The following is a 23,317-nucleotide window of genomic DNA, read 5'->3' on the forward strand; positions in this document are numbered from 1 at the left end:
ATACTTAGGAATAAACGTAACCAACCAGGTGAAAGCTCTGTACTTAAAAATTCTGAAACAGTAATGAAAGAAATTAGAAGGTGACACAAATAAATGAAAAAAACATTCCATGATCATGGATTGGGAAAAAAATATTGTTAAAATGTCTATACTGTCCAAAGCAATATACACATTTAATACAATCTTTATCAAAATACCAATAGCAGTTTTCAAAGAGGTAGACCAATCTTAAAATTTGTATGGAACCACAAAAGACCCCTAATAGCCAAATCAATCTTGAAAAAGAAAGGCAAAGCTGGAGGCATCACAATTTTGGTCTTTAAGATGTATTACAAAGCCATAGCGATGAAGAAAGTATGGCATTGACACAAAAATAGACAGATCAATAGAACAGAACAGAAAACTCAGAAATGACCCACAGCTATACGGTCAACTAATCTTTGATAAAGCAGGAAAAAATATCCAATGGAAAGAGGATGGTCTCTTCAACAAATGGTGTTGAGAAAACTGGACAGAAACATGCAAAAAAAAAAAAAAACCAGGATGAGTTTCTTACACCATACAAAAAAAATAAATTCAAAATGGATAGAAGGTCTAAATGTGAGACAGGAAACTATCAAAATCCTAGAGGAGAACACAGTCAATAACCTCTTTCACATCGGCCATAGCAACTTCTTATTAGATATATCTCCTGAGGCATAGGAAACAAAATAAAAAATGAACTATTGGGACTTCATCAAGATAAAAAAAGCTTCTGCATAGAGAAGGAAGCAATCAACCAAACTAAAAGTCAATCTTTGGAATAAGAGAAGATATTTGCAAATTACATCTGATAAAGCCTGAGTATCCAAAATCTATAGAGAACTTATAAAACTGAACACCCAAAAAACAAATAATCAAGTGAAAAAATGGGCAGAAAACATGAATAGACGTTTTTTCACAGAAGACATACAGATGGCTAGCTAATAGACACATGAAAAAATGCTCAACATCACTCACCATCGGGGAATATTACAATGAGATATCACCTCACACCAGGTAGAACAGCTAAAATGAACCACACAGGAAACAACAAATGTTAGTGTGGATGCATAGAAAGGGGAACGCTCTAGCACTGTTGGTGGGAATGCAAACTGGTGCAGACACTCTGGAAAACAATATGGAGGTTCCTGAAAAAGTTAAAAAGAGAACTACCCTACGATCCAGCAATTGCATCTCTAAGTATTTACCCAAAGGTTAAAAAATACAGATATGAAGGAATACATGCAACCCAATGTTTATATCAGCATTATCAACAATAGCCAAATTATGGAAAGTGCCCAAATGTCTATCGACTGATGAATGGATAAAGAAGAGGTGTTATATATATATATATATATATAATGGAATACTACTCAGCCAAGACATAAAAAATGAATGAAATTTTGCCGTTTGTAATGATGTGGATGGAGCTAGAGAGTATTATGCTAAGATAAGTCATACAGAGAAAGACACTTACCATATACTGTATGCTTTTACTCATGTGGAATTTAAGAAACAAAACAGATGAATTTAGGGGAGAAAGAGGAAAGACAAACTAGAAAACAGACTCTTAAATAGAACAGAGTGATGATTACTGGAGGGGCATGGGGGAGGAGATAGGTTAAATGGGTGATGGGTATTAAGGAGGGTACTTGTGATAAGCACTGCATATTGTAAGTGATGAATCACTAAATTCTACATCTGAATCTAATATTACACTGTATGTTAACTAACTGAAATTTAATAAATTGCAAAAAAATATGACTTCTCTGTTGCAGAAGGTATTTGATAAAACTAATATTCTTATTTGAAAAAAACTTTTAAAAACATAAAAATAAGAGAAAATACCACTCAAATATCTAGAATAGTCAAGACAACAAAGCAAAATTAATATATATGTATTTTTTAAAAAATATCTTTTTAAACAGGAAATTGAAATAAAAGGGGTGCCTGGGTGGCTCAGTCGGTTAAGCGTCTGACTTCGGCTGGGGTCATGATCTCAGTTTGTGGGTTCGAGCCCCGCATCAGGCTCTGTGCTAACAGCTCAGAGCCTGGATCCTGTTTCAGATTCTGTGTCTCCTCCTCTCTTGGCCCGCCCCCCCCAACCACCTATGCTCATGCTCTGCCTCTCTCTGTCTCTCAATAATAAATAAATGTTAAAAAAATTAAAAATAATACATAACTAGATTAATGAAACAGATTAGAAGGTGAAAATTTATACCCACACATATAGGGAATGCAGATTTCAACAAAGATGTATAGTCATTCACTGGAGAAAGTATAATCTTGTCAACAAACGCTGTGGAAATAACTGACTATCAAATAATATTAATAATTACATGCCCTAAACTCCATACAAAAATGCTCCAAACTGATTGTAAACCTAAGTGTAAACTATACACTTCTTTTAGTTTTTAGATAGACTTTTTAGAGAGAACTCCAGAAACATGATCCAAAGAAGAACAAATTGGTGAAGTATACTTCATCAAAATAAATGACTTCTGCTTTTTGAAGACAAAGAAAAATCACAGACTTGAAGGACATAACTGCAAATCATACATCTAATAAAAGACTTGCCGCCAGGTTACATAAAGAATTCTCAAAATGCAAATAACAAAAATTAAATATAATCAAATATTTCATGAACTACATCACCAAGAAACATAGAAGATTGGCAAATGAGTACAGGAAAAGATGCTCAAAACTGTTTGTCTTAGGAACATTCAAATTAAAACCACCACAGACCAGACTTCCTGTTTTGGAAAAATATAGAGGATAGACTTTTCCTTATTCATCCCACTAAATATAGCTAGAACCCCTGGACATTATACATAATAAGACAACATAAGAAGATTTAGAAAGGTAATGAGAAAGCTGGCAGATCCCAGCCCTAGAAAACCCAGGAATGACAGGGAGGTCAGCTCCCTGGAATTTCTCTTCACCTCACATATCCCAGACTGGTGCCTGAGAGGCCAGCAAACCACAGACACAACAGGTACACACAAAAATCCCCCCAATATTTTTTCTCTCCAGTCAAAATAACGGGGAAAAGGCATGCTGGAAAGACAGAAAAGTTTTTGATACTAACTGCATTATTCCAATCCAAAACCATTGACTATCCAATAAAAATATAACTCAGGCTTGCAGGGGAAATCAAGAGATTCTCCAATAAAGGAAAACTAAGAAAATGTACCACCACCAGATCCGCTCTGAAAGAACTGCTAAAGGGAATTATCTTAACAGAAGTTAAATGATAAAAGGAGTCCTGGATCATCAGGAAGAAAGAGGGAACAAAAGAAAGAATAAAACTACCATTAGGCTTAATGGATGGACTTTCCTTCATCTCTTGTATTTTCTAAATTGTTTGATATTTGAAGCAAACTTATCAGTTGAAGCAAAATTGTAAAATCCATGTGATTCTCAACATAAATAGAGAAATATTTAAGACAATTCTATTGTAAATGGGACACAGCAGAAGGACATAAAGAAAAGTAAGGCTCTACATTTTACTTAAGCTGCTGTGGGTTGTGATAGACTGTGTAGTTGTGATATATGTATATATAATTTTATAAAGATATATAATAGATTACTATCTTATAAAGCATATTAGAGCTTATATACTTACATATATAACTCTCTATATAAAATTAAATGTAAAGAAAAGAATCTACTTTGCTATAAATTTTGTTCCATCAATTATGTAGTGATGTAGAAAAGTATAACTTTGACTTTTATCTCACAGCATCACAAATACAGCATCGCAAATGGATCATAAACCTTAGTTAAAAGTTAATAAATAAATCAACAAATCCTAGAAAGTCATATAGGAAATTATATTCATGAACTCTAACTAATTTCTGAAATGGGTCCCAAACAAGCACCAATGCCCAAAATGATAAATTGAATTATAGTAACATTAATAAATTTTGGTCATTAAAAGAGTAAACATGCAAGTCACAAGAGTCAAAGATCCATTTGCATCTTAAAACTCAAAAAAGAGCTCTTATCTAAAATATGACAAGGACTTCTAAAAAGGGAAAAGAAGACACCGTCTAGGAGAAATGGACAAGAGTCACACTTGAGCACTTCTCACTAACACAAAAGAAACGATCTTAATGAGTTACAGCCCAAAAAATGGTACTGTTATGAAACATTCAGAGCTTATTATATTAATTTTGTCAGACTACTGCGTTTTGGATCAAGAACCCATTTGGTACAACATGTATTCACGCAATAAGCTAGAAAAATGTTGGAATAATCTAATAAATTGAAATACACACATACCTGTGAAGGTGAAATTTCATTCTAATGCGTAGAGGAAAATGTGTTATGATTACTCATAAATACCATGATAGTGTTATATTTCTACATTATTATTTTATTGTGATAAGTATAATATTGACATGCCTAAACATATTATATACTATATAGTTATGCCTCATATATATTATTATAATTACAGAGTAATATGTAAAAAAGATACAGTAAAGGCTTTTCTTTTTTTAAGGTTTTATTTTTATGTAATCCCTATACACAGTGTAGGTCTTGGACTTGGAACCCCAAAATCAAGAGTCGCATGCTGCACTGAGTCAACTAGGTGCCCCAAAAAGGCTTTCCATAAAATAATTCTTCATAGTGCCCTCACCACATATTAAAAGTAAACTAAAGTTGTATCTGAGAATAGATTTTAAAATATCATATTCTGTCGCGACCGGTGCGACACTGAGGTCAGGGTCCTGAGGGTAGGGGAATGCAAGAAAAAAAGAGAGAAGAGAAAGTTTGGGAACAGGAGGGTCCCCTGGGCTGATGGCCCAAGTGACGGCTTTATTGTTGCTGTACACAATCTTTTATAATATAAGACTCTTATGGATCAGGTCATTCTAAGAATAATCAGGTTTCACATAATCGCTGCCAACCAAAACATTTAGTTCTGTGTTTCTTGTGCATTTTCTAGACGGGTCACAAGACCTTGTTGATAAGATTGCTAGCAAAACACAGTTCCCATGTTTGTTTCTATCTGACTCGGGGTAGAAGAAAGGAGGTAGCATTACTGCCAACACCTGCAGACCACAGGCTTCAGGAATTAACTTTCTCAGCCTTGACAAGGCTTTCGTATGCCCTTGAAAGTGGGGGAATGGGAGGGGGAACCACCGGGTTGGCTAAGTCAACAGGGAACGTTCTCAGCCTGGCGCCAGGCCGGCCTCCCACATGAATGGGAGGGGGAACCGCCGGGTTGGCTGAGTCAACAGGGAACATTGCTCGACCCGGTCTCAGCCTGGCACCGGGGCCCGGCCCCCCACAATATTCATATAAGACAGCAGTGAAAATTCACAAACTATAGACAAATGCGATAGCATAGATGAGGGCGAAGGGAAACATACAAAAATTCATACCGCATGATTCCATTGACATAAAGTCCAAAAATAAGCGAAGATATTTCATAATATTGAAATTGGCAGGGCTGACAAAGGCCTGATGTGTGGTAAAATTAAATAGCAAACTTTATTTCTGGCAAAAGAGCATTTATAGAAGCACAATTTTCTATGAAAAGCAAGAAGTGGAAATTATCAAGTGTACCTTAAAATATAAAAATATAAATAAAATATCATAGGGTCAAACTAGGTAATATTAACAGACTTTGAAATAAACTATAAATATGACAAACCTATGAATGAACTCTACAAATATTCTATTAACTGACAAGCTATTAATAAAATCTGGAAAATATTTGAAATCTTACCACTTCTTCTTCATCATCTATGTACAGCAGGTTAGAGTTCTTAGAAGCACAGGACATAAAACTCTCATTCCATGATTTTCTCTCAGTGCTAATGTAATAGCAATTGTTGGAATACACAAACCACTCTTTTGGACAACCACAGTGATGTGCTGGAGAAAGATTATGAGATATTACCCAAAAGCATTTTTTTAAGTTTTTTTTTCAATATATGAAATTTATTGTCAAATTGGTTTCCATACAACACCCAGTGCTCATCCCAAAAGGTGCCCTCCTTAATACCCATCACCCACCCTCCCCACTCTCCCACCCCCCATCAACCCTCAGTTTGTTCTCAGTTTTTAACAGTCTCTTATGCTTTGGCTCTCTCCCACTCTAACCTCTTTTTTTTTTTTTCCTTCCCCTCCCCCATGGGTTTCTGTTAAGTTTCTCAGGATCCACATAAGAGTGAAACCATATGGTATCTGTCTTTCTCTGTATGGCTTATTTCACTTAGCATAACACTCTCCAGTTCCATCCACGTTGCTACAAAGGCCATATTTCATTCTTTCTCATTGCCAAGTAGTATTCCATTGTATATATAAACCACAACTTCTTTATCCATTCATCAGTTGATGGACATTTAGGCTCTTTCCATAATTTGGCTATTGTTGAGAGTGCTGCTATAAACATTGGGGTACAAGTGCCCCTATGCATCAGCACTCCTGTATCCCTTGGGTAAATTCCTAGCAGTGCTATTGCTGGGTCATAGGGTAGGTCTATTTTTAATTTTCTGAGGAACCTCCACACTGCTTTCCAGAGCGGCTGCACCAATTTGCATTCCCACCAACAGTGCAAGAGGGTTCCCGTTTCTCCACATCCTCTCCAGCATCTAGAGTCTCCTGATTTGTTCATTACCCAAAAGCATTTTGAACACTAACAAATTGTAGTAAATTTACATACTTGTATATGGATATACATGCGTACATATTTGTGCACCCTCACAGACCCATACAAATAAAAGAAAATATGCTCACGTACACACAGAGAGAATGGTCAGCTTCTCATTCCCTAACTTATGTGTCCATATAAAGCAAACACACAAAAATATCCATCTAAGCATGTCCTGAGATCACTGAACTAAGCCACTTTTTTAGAATAGTAAAATGATTTATGTCTCATCATGTTATACCAGAAGAAAATTGAGGAAATTGGTAACAATGGGTATGGCAATTTTAAATGGGTATCTCTTCATATTGTTGCCTAAGAAGTAATACTCTCGTATAATCATCATTTCTGAATGATTATTACCAGTTTTGTCATTAATTTTCCTCCAAAACTCCAGTACCATTGTTGCCCAGCCAAAGGTAGAGATAAAAGAGAAACTATGTTAATATTAGAATTTTGAAAATCACTTTGTACCTTTCTGGATCTTTGTTGTCAGGGACAAATTTTTCTGCTCTGGTATTTCAGTAGCTGAAAAAATTAAATGAAGCCTCATAAAAATTTAATATTAAACCAAATACATCGTAATGATTTGAGTTTCTCAATTTAAAACTTTCTGTATTGTTTAGAATTAGAAAACTGTAATAAAATTTATATTACTAAGCAATATTAATAAAGTAATGATTAGGGAGAAAATATTTCGAAAGCCTACAAAACCAAACCTCACCATCTCTTACAGTATTTGGCATAATCAACCTCAAGAATTAATTTGTATTTCTCAACAACATTTCTCCTAGATCATCTCTTTGAGTAATGACATCTGAACACATGTGTAATGCTGTCTGCAATTATTCTTTTATATTTTTGGCAAATTCAGAATAACCATTGCACATTTAGAGCACATATGCATTAAAATGAAAATTCTATTCCATAATAGTAGGAGACATTTTGAGGCACTGACAGTCATTAAAATGAAAAGTTCCCAAATAGTCATTCAAACACTTACGGGTAACAACTACTATTGTTACCACAGTGGACATCAAGACAAGGCAGATGATTCCCAGGATCCTAGCAATGAGCTTCCCTGGAAATAATAGTAAATATTTAGAAGAGAAATGAAAACACTGAGAAAGGAGGGGAGGAAATAATTATTTAGGAAAGTTACATATAAGAGAACTACAGATGCACAGGGAGTCACAAATAAACACTTGGACCCCAAGCCCATATCTACCATCGTAATCTTTTCCCAGAATATAAGATTGCATTTTAAGTAAAGGTAATACTCCATGAGCTTTTGGTCAAAGACTACAAATTACAATAGCTGAGTAAAGTTAGTCTTTAGATTTCAATTAGAATACCATTATCCAACTCCAAGCTCTGATATTCACAAATGAAAACTATGAGATCATTCCCGGCTCATTCTCTACACCCCTGCACCTTAACTGCACATCCTAGAACAGTTATACTGTGTGCATATTAAATGTTTTACCTTTGCAGTGATAGTTCTTGTCATTCCCTTGAAGATCCTGAGAAGCATTTTGAAGATTTAATTCTGCATAGAGCAGTTCCTGCTCAGTTACTGAAATGGAAATATTAGTGCCCTTGGGTTTCATTTGCTGTCTCTTTGAGTCTTTCATCAGATTAAGTTCTGCATAAGTAACTTCTTGGCTATTCATGTCTGCAGCTGAGTCGTGACAGGCACAGTGCTGTATGAAACTGTACTGAAGGTCTTGATAAATAGTGTATGTAATGTAAGGACAAGATTGCTCACACGGGGTGGAGTGCGGGGTAAGTGATACTACTCTTTTGCAGTTGAACAATGTGAAATCTGGTACTAATTTCCTAAGAGCTTTAAAGGAGTGTGTCATGATAGAATAAATGGGTTTTACTCTGATATTCTATGTTTGACACAGTAGTATTGGTTGGAAAAACGTAAAGCAATAGATTAGTGAAGAAGAAAGGAATTCATGAATAACACTGTCCTCATTAATATAAGGCCAGATTCCACAGAAACATTTCAACACTATTAGAATAACTGGGTTAAAACTAAAATGCTGCGTTAGAAAGAAAATGTTGCACCAATGTTTTTGACAAGTTTTAAATCCATTATTGGTTAAAAGTTGAGTATTCTGATTGGGGAATTGTGTTTTAACACATATAGAACTATCCTGTAATAAATTACTTTTATTTGGTGACATACTTATTTATTAAAAGGTGATGTGTTATTATCAAATGATCTTTTGGGTTATTGTGGAGTTCTGAGAAATTATTAAATTTTAAAAGAAAAAACGTATATGTTCAAAACTGTTAATGTGACACACTAAACTTATCCAAAACTTGAACACTGAAAACAAAATTTAAAAAAATGACTTTCTTAAAGAACTTTTTTAACACCAGAAACTGCCATTAATTGTAATATGTGTAACCATAAAATGATAAAATTACAAAAGTATAGATCATTTGTGTAAGAACTGTTTTGGTACAAACTTCCAGAAAGATTTGTGGATGTTAAAAGCTGTGAGGGTAGTCTTAGTTGTGTAAGCAAGTGTAATAAACAGAAATTAAATGTAAATTAATAGTTCAGCCAATGAGCTCTGTAGTCAGTGAGATCTGGACCTACTTCTGTCTCTCAAATTTACAAAGTATGACCTTTAAAAAGTTACTTTGTGTCTAACTACCTAGTTTACTAATGTAAACTTGGAGCAAAATATGTAAAAATACAACACATATAAAGCATTCACTATTCAATCTGGCTTTTATAAACTCTCAATATTAATTATTTTAAGTATTTTTAACACCATAGTCACATTATAACTACTGATTTGTTAGAGCATAAAACATTATTCATTACACAGTAGTGCCTCTCAGTATGGATTCTTTTTTTTTTTTTGAGTTTTGGTTAATTTTTAAAAGGTCTTTTGATTGTTTACAGTTAAGTTTAAATTAGCATTTTACGGAAGGTAGCTCATCCTGCTTTTTATGAAAACCAAACTGCTTTCATTTACCTAAGTAAGTGTGTAATGTTTGACTCTCACGATGCGATGAATTCACTTTAAGAATCTATTTTTAAAGGCTGGGCTAAATATCAAATCATACCTGTAATTATATCTATACTGATGACAAATTCAAAATTAAGTGTTTCTTGCCATGATGCTTATGGGATTTCACTCGACATTATATTAACTTACAAACCCAATTATATGCGTCTGTGTGTGTATATGATTACTTCTCCACAGGCAAGATTAAATATTTTTAAAAACTCTCCAATGTATCTCATAGTCATTCTTGTTTGTTACCCTGAATTGTTGGAATGCAGATGCCAATGTTCTCTGTGATTTCATTGTATATTAGCTGTGCCTCAGATGCATCCCACCAGCATTTATAATCTCCCACTCACTGGGGTGACGGAGTAAAGAGACAGGACAGTAGTGACACATGCCTTCTGTGGCCCAGACACTCATGCATCTTCCAGAGGGAACCAGGTTACTCTTGTAAACAGATGATATCTGTGGTTTTCACAGCCTGTTGGCCCTGTGTGACCTCAGAAGGGGGCAATAATGGAAAGAGTAGATTTCTCATCAATGTGTCACTTCAAATTTGAACAGGAAATTCTTACCCTTGGGCTATTTTGAAGCCCATTTATATTATCACACGCCTCCAGAATGCAGAGACTTGCAGCTTGTAGTGTGTCGTTTAATTTGTCCATTGGCAAATGCCCTTGAGAAATGTTTAGGTTCCTCAAGATATTGGGATCAGAAACTTGACCACCCAGGCTGTTCACTTGCTTCCATCTGAATCACAAACACTGAGCACTTAGGCCTTGTGAGAAATACCTTAGATGTTTACGTTTTAGACAAAGTTGCCAAGTATTACATACTTCTTTCTCTTATGCCCTTGCTGTGTCATTTCTATTATACTGAAAATATTCTAAAACCATCATCCCCATAACAAGTATTTAATGTTATTTGGCACTAATTCTGAAGACTTGCTATATTTTTGGCTTTCTTGTCACTGTCACAAAGTCATTAATTTCCAAACTTTTCTTCTCAATTTTTCTGCCCTAAGTTTTAAAATACCTTCATTCAATTTTGTCATGCATAAATGAGTTATTAGGTTTCTGCGGAAAACGAGAAATTTCTGGAAAGGAGAAAATATCAAACAATATTGAACAATAACACCATGGCAGAAATTGAAACATTAAATAATTTTTCATATTATTCATTGATTCATCCTCTCATGATAACTAGTTGTCTGTATTTTAATCAGTATATTTGTTCTCATTGACAAAAGCCTGAGTCTAAGTCCATAGGGGAAAAATGAAGGTAATTTTTAAAAATTTAGTGAGGGCAGAAAAAGTACTTTTTAAAAAATGTTCATTTATTTATTTTTGAGAGAGCGACAGAGACAGCACAAGCAGGTAGAGACAGAGAGGTAGAGAGAGAAGACCAAGCAGGCTCTGTGCTGTCTGCACCAAGCCTGACACGGGGCTTGAACTCATGAAACGTCACATCATGGGGGCACCTGGGTGGCTCAGTCGGTTGAGTGTCCGACTTCGGCTCAGGTCACGATCTCACAGTTCGTGATTTCAAGCCCCACATCGGGCTCTGTGCTGACAACCCAGAGCCTGGAACTTGCTTCAGATTCGGTGTCTTCCTCTCTCTCTTCCCCTTCCCTGCACACACTCTGTCTCTCAACAATAAATAAATGTTAAAAAAAAAAAAATGTGACATCATGACCCGAGCTGAAATCAAGAGTTGGCCGCTTAACCAACTGAGCCACCCGGGTGCCCCCAAAAAGTACTTGTAAAATGCAATTTCAAGGATTTTTACATACATGTAGGTTTCTACTGGTCTGTAGTTTTTCCTTTGCAACAGTGGGGGATAATTTTATCTGTTAATGATGCATAGTTGACATACAATATTATATTAGTTCCCGTGTATAACACAGTGAGTCAAACTCTACACAGAATGAAATGTTCACCCTTATAAATCTTATGACCATTTGTCAGCACACTAAGTTATAAAAATATTATTGACTATATTCCCTACACTGTAATTAATACCCCGGTGACCTACTTATTTTTTAAGTGTTTATTTAAATTCCAATTAGTTAACAAATAGTGTAACATTAGTTTTAGGTGTACAATATAGGGATTCAACACTTCCGTGCAACACCCGGTGCTCATCACAAGTGCACTCCTTAATCCCCATCATCTATTTAACCCATCCTCCCACACGTCTCCCCTCCGGCAACCATCAGTTTGTTCTCCATAGTCGAGAGGCTGTTTCTTGCTTTGCCCCTCTCCCCACCCTCTTCCCTTTACTATTTGTTTTATTTAATTTCCACCTATGAGTGAAATCATATGGTATTTGTCTTTCTCTGGATGACTTATTTTGCTTAGCATAATACACTGTAGCTCCATCAACATTGTTGCAAATGGCAAGATTTCATTCTTTTTGATTGAATGATATTCCATCGTGTGTGCGTGTGTGTGCGTACATGTGTGTGTGTATGTGTATGTGTGTGTGTGTACTCAACCGTCTGAGCCACCCAGGAACTTATCATAAAGAAAAGATAAAGGACTCAAATAAATAAAATCACAAATGAGAAAGCAGAAATAACAACCGACAGCACAGAAATACAATTATAAGAGATTATGAAAAACTATGAACCAACAAATCGGACAACCTGGAAGAAATGGATAAATTCCTAGAAACATATAAACTCCTAGAACTGAATCAGGAATAAATAGAAAACTTGAACAGATGGGTAACCAGCAACAAAAATCATCAGTAATCAAAAAACTCCCAACAAACAAAATTCTAGGGCCAGATGGATTCACAGGTGAACTCTATCAAATATTTAAAGAGGAGTTAATACCTATTATTCTCAAAGAATAAGACATTTCTTCCCTCCTTCCTCCCTCCCTGCCTCCTTTCTCTCTCCCTCTCTCTCCTACCTCCCTCCCTCCCTCCTTCCTCCCTCCCTCCCTCCTCCCTTCTTTCCTTCCTTTCCTTCCTTCCTTCCTTCCTTCCTTCCTTCCTTCCTTCCTTCCTCTCTCTCTCTGTCTCTCTCTCTCTCTTTCTTTCAACACAAACTCCACCAGAATTGAGACCCTGAAGAACTCTCTGGTCAGAGGTGTGGGCAGGGGTTTGTGCTGGTCTTTAGGGGAGGGGTCCACCACTCTGGGACTGACATAAACTTGACTGAAAAGGCCAGTCCTGCCAGGACGCAGGGATGATGGGCTTGGTGTAAACAAGTTAGGCAGCCAGTGTTTCACTGCAACGCTTCCTGCAGGTGGGTGGGTGTTTATGCTAGATACAGGAGAGGGAAATGGCATAGGCCCCCTCCTTTTTGCCAGGAGAGGCATTTCAGTCAACACTGCCTCTCAGGGGTGTGCTCCGATAAGAGTGAATAATCACCCCCCGCGTGTGCCCCGGGTGTTCTTCAGATTGCTATTTCCATGCCATCTGCCCCCATGTTGTTTGCTTGCCTTCTCTCCAGGAGTAGGGTGGTGCCTTCAGGGCTCTATCCTAGTCAAGCTCACGGACCCTTAAAACTCCAGACATTAAGCCCTATAGTTGCAAAAACTCATGAAATTCAGCCTCCTGTTTTCCAAGCCATGGCTTCGGGGAAAGGTTCTCTTTGTGTTCCTGTGTGCACCTCTCTCTCACCCTTATCCGTGACCATGGCTCCCTTCCCTCCACAGCACTCATGATCCCTTTCTTCCCTAAACCACATCTCTGCACTTCCTTCTTTCTTTGATGTGGCCTCTTCTGTCCCTTTAGTTGTTGAGTTTGTTCTGTCAGTTTTTAGGTCACTTGCTGGGATATTTAGGATGATCTGATAGTTATCTAGTTGTGTTTTTGGAACAAGACAAGCCTAAGTTCCTTTTATTCTGCCACCAACTTCCTCCATCCTCCTGTGACTTATTTATTTTTTTTTTATTTAAAAAAAATTTTTTTTTTCAACGTTTATTTATTTTTGGGACAGAGAGAGACAAAGCATGAACGGGCGAGGGGCAGAGAGAGAGGGAGACACAGAATCGGACACAGGCTCCAGGCTCTGAGCCATCAGCCCAGAGCCCGACGCAGGGCTCGAACTCACAGACCGCGAGATCGTGACCTGGCTGAAGTCGGACGCTTAACCGACTGCGCCACCCAGGCGCCCCTGTGACTTATTTATTTTTAACTGAGTGCTTGTACCACTTAATTCCTTTCACTTATATCACCCGTCACTCTTCTCCCCTCCCCTGTGGCAGTTAGCACTTTGGTCTCTATAGGTATGAGTTGGTTTCTCATTTCTGTTTTTGTTTTGTTTTGTTTTGCTTTGCTTTCCTTTTTCTATTCCATGTATATGTAAAATCACACAGTGTTTGTCTTTCTCGGTCTGACATATCCTGGGTATTTTAAATAATGCCACAGTAAAAATAGGGTGCCTACAACTCCTCAATTAATGGTTTCATTTTATTCAGAAAAACACCTGGAAGTGGAATTTTTGTATCTTAAAGTGTTTTTACTTTTAATTTTTTGAGTAACCTCCATATTCTTTTCTCTTCTGGCTACAGTAATTTACATTCCCACTAGCAACACATGAGGGGTCTTTGTCTACATCCTCACCCGCACTTGTTATTTATTGTCATTTTGATTCTATCTATTTTAACAAGTGTGAGGTGATATCCCATTATGGTTCTGAATTGCATTTCCCTGATGATTAGAGATGTGAAGTATCTTTTGATGTGTCTGTTGACCACTATACATCTTCTTTGAAAGAATGTTTATTCAGTTCCTCTGCCCATTGCTTTAATTGTTTGGGGGTTTTGGGGGGGTTTTGAGTTGTAAGAAATCTTTGTGTATTTTGAATATTAATCCCTTGTGGATATATCATTTGCAAGTATCAGAGTGCCACCAGTAGGTTGCGCTTTTTTATGATTTCCTTTGCTGTGTGAAAGATTTTTAATTTGATATATATATATATATATATATCCCCACTTGTTTATTTTTGTTTTTGTTGCCTTTGCCTGAGAAGACAGATCCAAAAAATAGTTTAAGACCTATGTCCAAGAATTTACTGGGTTTTCCTTTTTTGTGTTTTATGGCTTCAAGTCTTTAAGCTTTGAGTTTATTTTTATATACAGTGTAAAAAAGTTGTCCAGATTCTTTTTGTTTGTTTGTTCGCATGTAGTTGTCCAATTTTTTCAACACCATTTATTGAAGATGGTCTTTAACCCGTTGTATATTTTTGCATCCTTTGTCATATTAATTTACCATAGAAGTACATGTTTCTTTCTGGGCTTTCCATTGTGTTCCATTGATTTATATAAGTCTATCGTTGTGCCAGTACCATATTATTTTGATTGCTATAGCTTTTTAGTATAGTTTGAAATGTAAGAAAATAATATCTTCAGTTTTGTTCTTGTTTCTAAAGATGGCTTTGGATATTGAGTCTTTTGTAGTTCCAAACAATTTTAGGATAATTTATTCTAGTTCTTTGAAAAATTCTATTGGCATTTTGATAAAGATTGCATTGAATCTGTAGGTTGTTTTGGGAGCATGGATATAGTCACAATATTAATTCATCCTGCCATAAATACAGTATATCTTCCCATTTATTTATGTCATCTTCTAATTTCTTTTATCAATGTCTTATTTCAGATATAAGACTTTATTGTGCTTACTTAAATTTATTCCTAGGTATTTTATTCTTGTAGATGCAATTACAAATGGCATTGTTTTCTTAATTTCACTTTTTGATAGTTTGTTATTAGTGTGTAGAAATGCAACAGATTTCTACATTTAAATTTTGTATCTTGCAACTTAACTGATTTCATTTATTAGTTCTAATAGTTATTTAGTAGAGTCTTTAGATTTTTCTATCTACAGTATCATGCCATCTGCAAATGGTGACAGTTTTACTTTTTCCTTATAAATTTGGATGTCTTTTATTTATTTTTTTTTGTTTTTTCAGATTATTGTGGCTAGGACCTATAGTACTGTGTTGAATAAAAAATGATAAGAATAGGTATCTTGTCTTTATCTTGGTCTTAAAGCAAAAGTTTCTGGCGTTTCACTGTTGAGAATGATGTTAGTTGTGGGCTTGTAATATATGGCCTTTATTATGTGGATGTACATTCCCTCTCTATACACTTTCTTTGTAGTTTTTATCATAAACAGATGTTGAATTTTGTCAAGTGCTTTATCTTAATCATATGATCATATGATTTTAATCTTTCATGTAGTTAACGTGATGTATCAAGTTGATTGATTTGCAGTTATCGAACCATCCTTGCATACATGTAATAAATCCCACCTGATCATGGTGTGTGATCCTTTTAATGTGTTGTTTAATTCAGTTTGCTAATATGTTGGTGAGGATTTTTGCATGTTCACTGGGAATATGAGCATATTATATTTTTGAATTTGGTGTCCTTATCTAGTTTTGATATCAGGGAAACGTTGGCCACACAGAAGGAATTTGGAAGCTTTCCTTTGTTTTCAATTTTAGAACTAATTTGAGAAGAATAGGTATTAATTCTTCGTTAAAAGTTTGGTAGAATTCACCTGTGAAACCATCTGGTCCTGGATATGTGTTTGTTGGGAGTTGTTTGATTAGTAATTCAATTTCTTTACTATTAATTGTTTTTCAGATTTTATTTTTCTTCCTGATTCTGTTCTGAAAGATTGTATATTTCTGGAAAGTTATCTTCTTCTTCTAGGTTATCCAGTTTGTTGGCATATAATTGTTCACCCTAAGTCTCTCATGATATTCTGTATTTGTCAGGTGTCTGTTGTAATTTATCCCTTTCATTTTTGTGAATGTATTTATTTGGGCCCTCACTCTTTTTTTCTTGATGATTCTAGCTAAAGATTTTCCAATTTTCATATTTTTCCAAAGAAGTAGCTCTTAGTTTCCTTGATCATCTCTGTGGTGTTTATAGTCTATGTTTCAATTATTTCCATTCTCATCTTCTTCATATATTACTTTTTCATATATTTCCTTCTAGTATGTTTAATAGATATGTGTGTATGTACATATATAAATAGATAGATATCTTTTTCTAATTCCCTTAGATATAAAGATAGACTGTTTATTTTAGATTTTTTCTTATTTATTGAGATAGGCCTGTATCATTGTTAACTTTTCTCTTTAAACTGATTTAGATGTGTCTCAGAGATTTTGAGACATTATTATTTAATTTTCATTTTTCTCCAGGAATTTTTTATTTTCTCATTGATTTCTTCGTCGAACCATTTTTTGGTTAGTAACATGTTGTTTAGCCTCCACATGTTTGAGTTTTAGCAAATTTTTTTCTTGTAATTGATTTCTCGATTCATACCTTGATGCTCAGAAAAGATGCATGATATGATTTCAGTCTTCTTTAATTTAATGAGACTTGTTCTGTGACCTGACATGAAATCTATTCTGCAAAATGTTCCAAGTGCACTTAGAAAGAATGTGCACTCTGCTGATTTGGGATGTAATGTTCTGTACATATGTATTAAGTTCATCTAGTCTAATGTGCCTCTCTTTCCTTATTGATTTTCTGTTTTGATAGTCTACCTACTGATTCAAGAGAGGTGTTAAAGTCTCCTACTATTACTTCATTACTGTCAATTTCTCTCCTGTGTCTCTTAATATTTGCTTTATTTGTTTAGGTACTCCTATGTTGACTGCATATATATTGACAATTGTTCTATCCTCCGGTTGGATTTTTCCCTTTATCATTATGTAATGCCCTTCTTCCTTTCTTGTTACAGTTTTGTTTAAAATCTATTTTGTCTGATATAAGTACGGCTACCCTACCTTTCTTTTTATTTCCATGTGAAATGGGATATTTTTTTCCATCTTTTCTCTGTTAGTCAGTGTGTGTCTTTAGGTCTGAAATGAGTTTCTTGTAGAGGGCATATAGATGGGTTTTGTTTCTTATCCAGTCAGTCACTATTCAGTCTTTTGATTGAAGCATTTAGTTCATTTACATTTAAAGTAATTATTGATAGGTAAGAACTTACTGCCATTTTGTTAATTGTTTCCTGGTTGGTACTTTTTTTCTGTTTTTTGTTTGTTTGTTTGTTTGTTTGCTTGTTTATTTTTTGGTTTGAGGGTGTGTTGTGTTTTGCTTTATTCTCTTGTGTTTTGATGACTTTCTTTAGTGTTATGTTCTGACTCCTTTCTGTATTTTGTGTGTGTGACTATAGTAAGATTTCGGTTTGTGGTTCCAGTAAGGTTCATAGATATAACACATGTACATAACAGTCTATTTTAAGTTAATAGTTGCTTAGGTTCAAACACATTCTGTAAGCATTACATTTTTACTACCCTCCCCCAACACATTTTGTGCTTTTGACACAATGTATTAATTCTTTTTACATTGTGTATCATTTAACCAATTATGTTTAGTTGATATTTCCACTTTGGTCTTTTAATCTTCATATCAGCTTTATAAGTGGTTGATCCATGACCTTTAATATATGCTTGGTTTTTGCCAGTGAGATTTCTTCTTTTATAACTTTCACACTTCTTTTTATGACTTTTTCTTTTTCCTTAAAAAGTTTTTTTAACATTCTTGTAAGTCCAGTTTAGATGTCATGAACTCTTTTAACTTTTGTTGGTCTGTGAAACCTTTTATTTCTCAAATCTGAATAATCTTGCCAGTGGAGAATTCTTGGTTTAGGCTTTTCCTTTTCAGCATTTTGAGTATACAATGCCAATTCTTTCTGACCTATAAAGTTTCTGCTGAAAATTCAGCTGACAGTTTTATGGGGCTTCTCCTGTATATAACTAGTTAATTTTCTCTTTCAGCTTTTAAGATTCTCTGTATTTAATTTTTGCCATTTTAGTTAGTATGTGTCTTGTTGTGGACCACTTTGCATTCATCTTGTTTGGAGTTTTCTGTGCTTCTTAGACCCAGATGTCTGTTTGCCTCCCCAAGTCAGTATAGTTTTCTGCTATTATTTATTCAAGTAAGTGCTTTTGCTTTTTCTATTTTCTTCTTCTGGGATTCTTGCAATGCAAATATTAGTAAACTTGATGTTGTCCAGAATTTTCTTATTCTCATTTTTAAAAATTCTTCTGCTTCTATGATTTCCACTACCCCATCTTCCAGATCACTGATCCCTTCTTCTACACCACCTAATTTTCTGTTGATTCCTTCTAGTGTATTTTTAAGTTTTAGTTATCATACACTTCAGTTCTGATTGATTTTTTTATATGTTCCATTTGTTTTTGAAATTTGACTGTGCTCATCCTTTCTTCTCCAGAGCTTGGTGAGCATCTCTTTCACCATTACTTTGAACTTCTTATCAGGTAGATTGTTTACCTCCATTTCATTTTGATCTTTTTCTGAGATTTTGTCTTGTTCTTTCATTTGAAACATGTATTAAAGTAACTGAATTCATTATATAAACCTTCATACAAAAAAAATCTGTAAACTCAGATGGCATTAGTAGTGAATAATGACACTTAAAAATATAACATAATCATATTGTTGCAGCCACTATGGAAAACAATATGCAGTTCCTCAAAAAATTAAAGATAGAAATGCCGTAACACCCAGAAATTCTACTTCTGGTTATTTATCCAAAAAAAAATGAAAACCTTTATTCCAAAGATATAAGCACCTGTATGTTTATTGTGGCATCATTTACAATAGCCTAAATACAGAGGCAGCTTAGATGTCTATATTAGATGAATAGATAAAGAAAATGTTATATATATATAAAGATTATTATATTATTATATATAATATACTATATGTATTATATATATGTAAAGATTATATACATATAATCTTTACATATATAATCTTTACATATATATAATCTTTACATATATATATAATCTTTACATATATATATAATCTTTACATATATATATATCCTTTACATATATATATATAAAACCTTTACATACATATATATATAACCTTTACATATATAAATATATATATAGATATTATATAATCTTGCCATTTACAACAACATCAATACACCTAGAGGATATTATGCTGAGTGAAATACGTCAGAGTAAGACAAACACACCATACATTTTACTTAGATGTGGAATCTAAAATAAAACAGTTGTACAACCAAAAAGAAATCCGAAATGCACAGAACAAGCTGGTGGTTGCTTGGTGGGGGTGGATAGGACAAAATAGGTGAAGAAGATTAAGGGGTACAAAAATTCCAGTTACAAAATAAATAAGTCACAGGGATGAAAAGTACAGCATAGAGAATATAGTCAATAATGTTGTAATAACTTTGTATGGTGACAGAGAGTAACTACACTTATCATCGTGAGCATTGAGTAATATACAGAATTGTCAAATCACTATATCAAACACCTGAAACTAATATATGTCAACTATACTTCAATTAAATATTTATATATATTACATGTATATTATATTTATATATAATATAGATATGTATATGTAGTGTACATATGTACATTTTATATGTAATATAAATTTATATGTAATATAAATACATGTAACATGTAGTAATATGCATGTGATAATATATATGTAATAATAAATGTAATAATATATATATAATAATATATATAGTAATCTGAAATACATATGTATATATAACATACATATACATATGTATATGTAATAAATATGTATATCTAATATACATATGCATATTATATATGTAATATAAATTTACATGTAATATAAATATAATATATATGTAATATATGTGATAATATATATGGAATGATATGTGGAATAATAATATATAATAATATTTAATAATATATGTAGTATATATATTATAGCAGTACTCTTGCACAAAGAAAGTTGAGGATTTACCTATATGGATATAAAATCTTTCAGGCGCTAGGGAAAGAGATATGCTTCCCAATATAGCCTTTATAACAAAACATAGCTATCAATGAAAACTCAGTCTAATCTCTTTGTGAATGGGTGAAGAAAAAATTGTTATATACACTATTATATCTCACAAGACAGATTTTTGCTGTTATGTTTTCCTTGTACTTCATATAAAAATAGTGAATATTCATTGTGAATATCCATTTCTTTGGCTGACGTGTTAATTAGGAATATATTACTAAATTTAAAACTATATAAGGATCTTCAGATTTTTGGTTACTGACTTCTATTTTAAGTAAACTATAGTTAGAGAATTTTCTGTGAAGCTGGAAATGGCACATTTCTGTGTAAATGTGACTAGTTTAGTATAATATGCACTGATTTTTTAAAAAAGAACAATACAGAATTATCCTTGTGGTTTTATTTCAGAAGTGTAAGATGACTTTAATATTTTAAAGAATAATTTAATTACTTTATAAGTACTATACAGAGAAAACATCATTCCAAATGATGGAAAAATAATATAAATGTAACTGATTATAAAATCTGTTAGAAAAAAAGGAGTATTATGGAATTGCTTTAACATGAGAAAAGTGTGATTTAAACAAACAAAGAAACCTTGAAACAAACCTCATACTTGAAGATAAAATATTGAAATATTAACCCCTAACATAAGGAATGCTGCATATAGAACATTTACTGTATCTTCTATTCAACATTGGAAATAAAACCCTAGCCTGTGAAAATAAGTCAAGAAAAAAATACATAATTACACCTAGAAAGAAGAAATAAAACTGTGATTATTTACAGCTGAAATAGCTTGTGTATATAAAACATCCAGAAGAACATTTATTTGAAATGGTAGAATTAATACATAAAATCAGCAAAGTCATTCTATATAATACCAACATGTAAACTTCAATTGTATTTCTATTTACAATAGCAAAAGCTTCTAAAAATTTAAAAATAAGGATGCCATTTACAAAAGCATAACTGAAATACTCATATTTCTGTAAGACTTCAGTATAGAAACATACAAACTATAATAGGAAGAAATTAAAGAAAACCTATTTAATGGAAGGATCCAACACGATACAAATCAGAAGAGGCAATATTGTAAAAATGACTAATCTTTACAGATTAAAGATTAAATGCAAACACAATTTCAGGAGTTTATTTTTAACAGCTTTATTGAGGTTTCATTTACACAGCATAACATTCATCCATTTGAAGTGATTAATCAATGAATTTTAATATATTCACACGGCTTGCAAACATCAGCACTATCCAACTCTAGAAAATTTCATCACCCCAGAAGGAAACACTGTACAACACAGTTGTTTCCTATCCTACCTCCCCTTAGCCCTTGGAAATCACTAATCCTACCAGAGAAAGGTAGGACCAGCGAAAGACATCCCATGATAAAAATACTAGACCCAGGAAACCTTTGTATTCTTGTGGGCATAAGACTCACATCCTCACTCCCAAGACACATCAGTAGAATGTATTTTAAAATGTTATATTCACACAGTTTAGAAGAGTTAACACACTATAGATAAGTGGGATAATATTGGTGAATTCCAAGAAATAGCATATGGGAATGAAAAGAGGAACAAAAATGCATGCTGCGTGACTCCATGTATATGAAGTTCAAAACCAAACCAAGAGACAAAAAGTCAGGACAGTGGTTGAAAAGGAAGGAGGAGGAGGAATGATAAGAGAATACAAAGAAGCAGGAGCAGGGCTGCTGGAGAGGGGAATTCCTGTTCATGATCTGATTCATAATTACATGCTTCAATTCACTTTTGCATCAGTCTGCGTAATCATATTTAGTTTCTTTGATGTCTGATCAATTAAATAGCAAAGTTTATTTTAGACAAAAAAAAATTACAGAAGCATGGTTTTCTATAAAAAGGAAGAACTGGAAATTATCAAACATGCATCAATAGTAAAAAATATATAAATAAAATATCATGAAGTCAAATAATGGAATATTAATAGGCTTTTAAATAATAAACTACAAATACACACCAAAAATATAATATTGACTGAAACAAGTTTTTAACAAAATGCTGGAAACATTTGAAATCTTACTATTATCTCTTCATCATCGATGTAGAGCAGGTTAGAGCTCTTAGAAGCACAGGCCTTCAAACTCTCATTCCATGTGTGTTGTGTTTTTTTCTTCAAAATTAAAGTAATAAAAATTGTTGGGACATGTTAACCACTCTTTTGGACAATAACTACAATGATACACTGAGGAAAGATTATAAATTATTATCCAAAACAGTTTGAATTTTTGAAATGAAAATTAATTTACCTATTTGTAATAGTTATAAACATTACATGCACATAACATAGCTATGCACACTCATAAGCTGGTAATATACAACAAAACACATTCACACACACTCACAGAGAAGGGTTAGTCTCTTATCCCCTACTTTATGTGTCCATATAAAGGAAACAAACAAAAATACCCATCTATTCTTGTCCTGAAAGTCATTGAACAAAACCACATTTTTAGAATAGTAAATTTTTTATCCCTTATAATGGGAAGGAAGAAATTTGAGCCAATTGGCAACAATGGATATAATAATTTTAAAAGAATATTTCTTCACATTGTTAGTGAAGAGGAAATAGTTTTCTCTAATCAGTATTTATGAACATGGATTGCCTAATTTTATAATTTACATTCCCTCAAAAAATATTTATCATTTTGTCTACCCTAAGATGAACACAAAATATATACTTTACTAATATCAGAACCTTGAAAATCATTGTATATGTTTATAGAT

General features: G+C 33.7%; 1 protein-coding gene across 1 annotated transcript in view; it reads right to left on the reverse strand.

The window, feature by feature from the left end:
- LOC124502031 (NKG2-F type II integral membrane protein-like) overlaps positions 1-8,358 on the reverse strand; it is a 28,251-nt gene extending 19,893 nt beyond the window's left edge. Inside the window, exons 1-4 of the mRNA XM_047066449.1 lie at positions 8,172-8,358; positions 7,689-7,766; positions 7,160-7,213; positions 5,762-5,910 (exon numbers count right to left, since the gene is read on the reverse strand). Of these exons, the coding sequence (XP_046922405.1) occupies positions 5,762-5,910; positions 7,160-7,213; positions 7,689-7,766; positions 8,172-8,358 (468 nt within the window). The remainder of the gene's footprint in view (positions 1-5,761; positions 5,911-7,159; positions 7,214-7,688; positions 7,767-8,171) is intronic.
- Positions 8,359-23,317: the final 14,959 nt, after the last annotated feature.

The sequence above is a fragment of the Lynx rufus genome, unplaced genomic scaffold (genome assembly GCF_022079265.1).
Source record: "Lynx rufus isolate CCGP_SWC_20201006 ecotype Redwood Valley unplaced genomic scaffold, mLynRuf1.p SCAF_7, whole genome shotgun sequence".
NCBI classification, from domain to species: domain Eukaryota; kingdom Metazoa; phylum Chordata; class Mammalia; order Carnivora; family Felidae; genus Lynx; species Lynx rufus.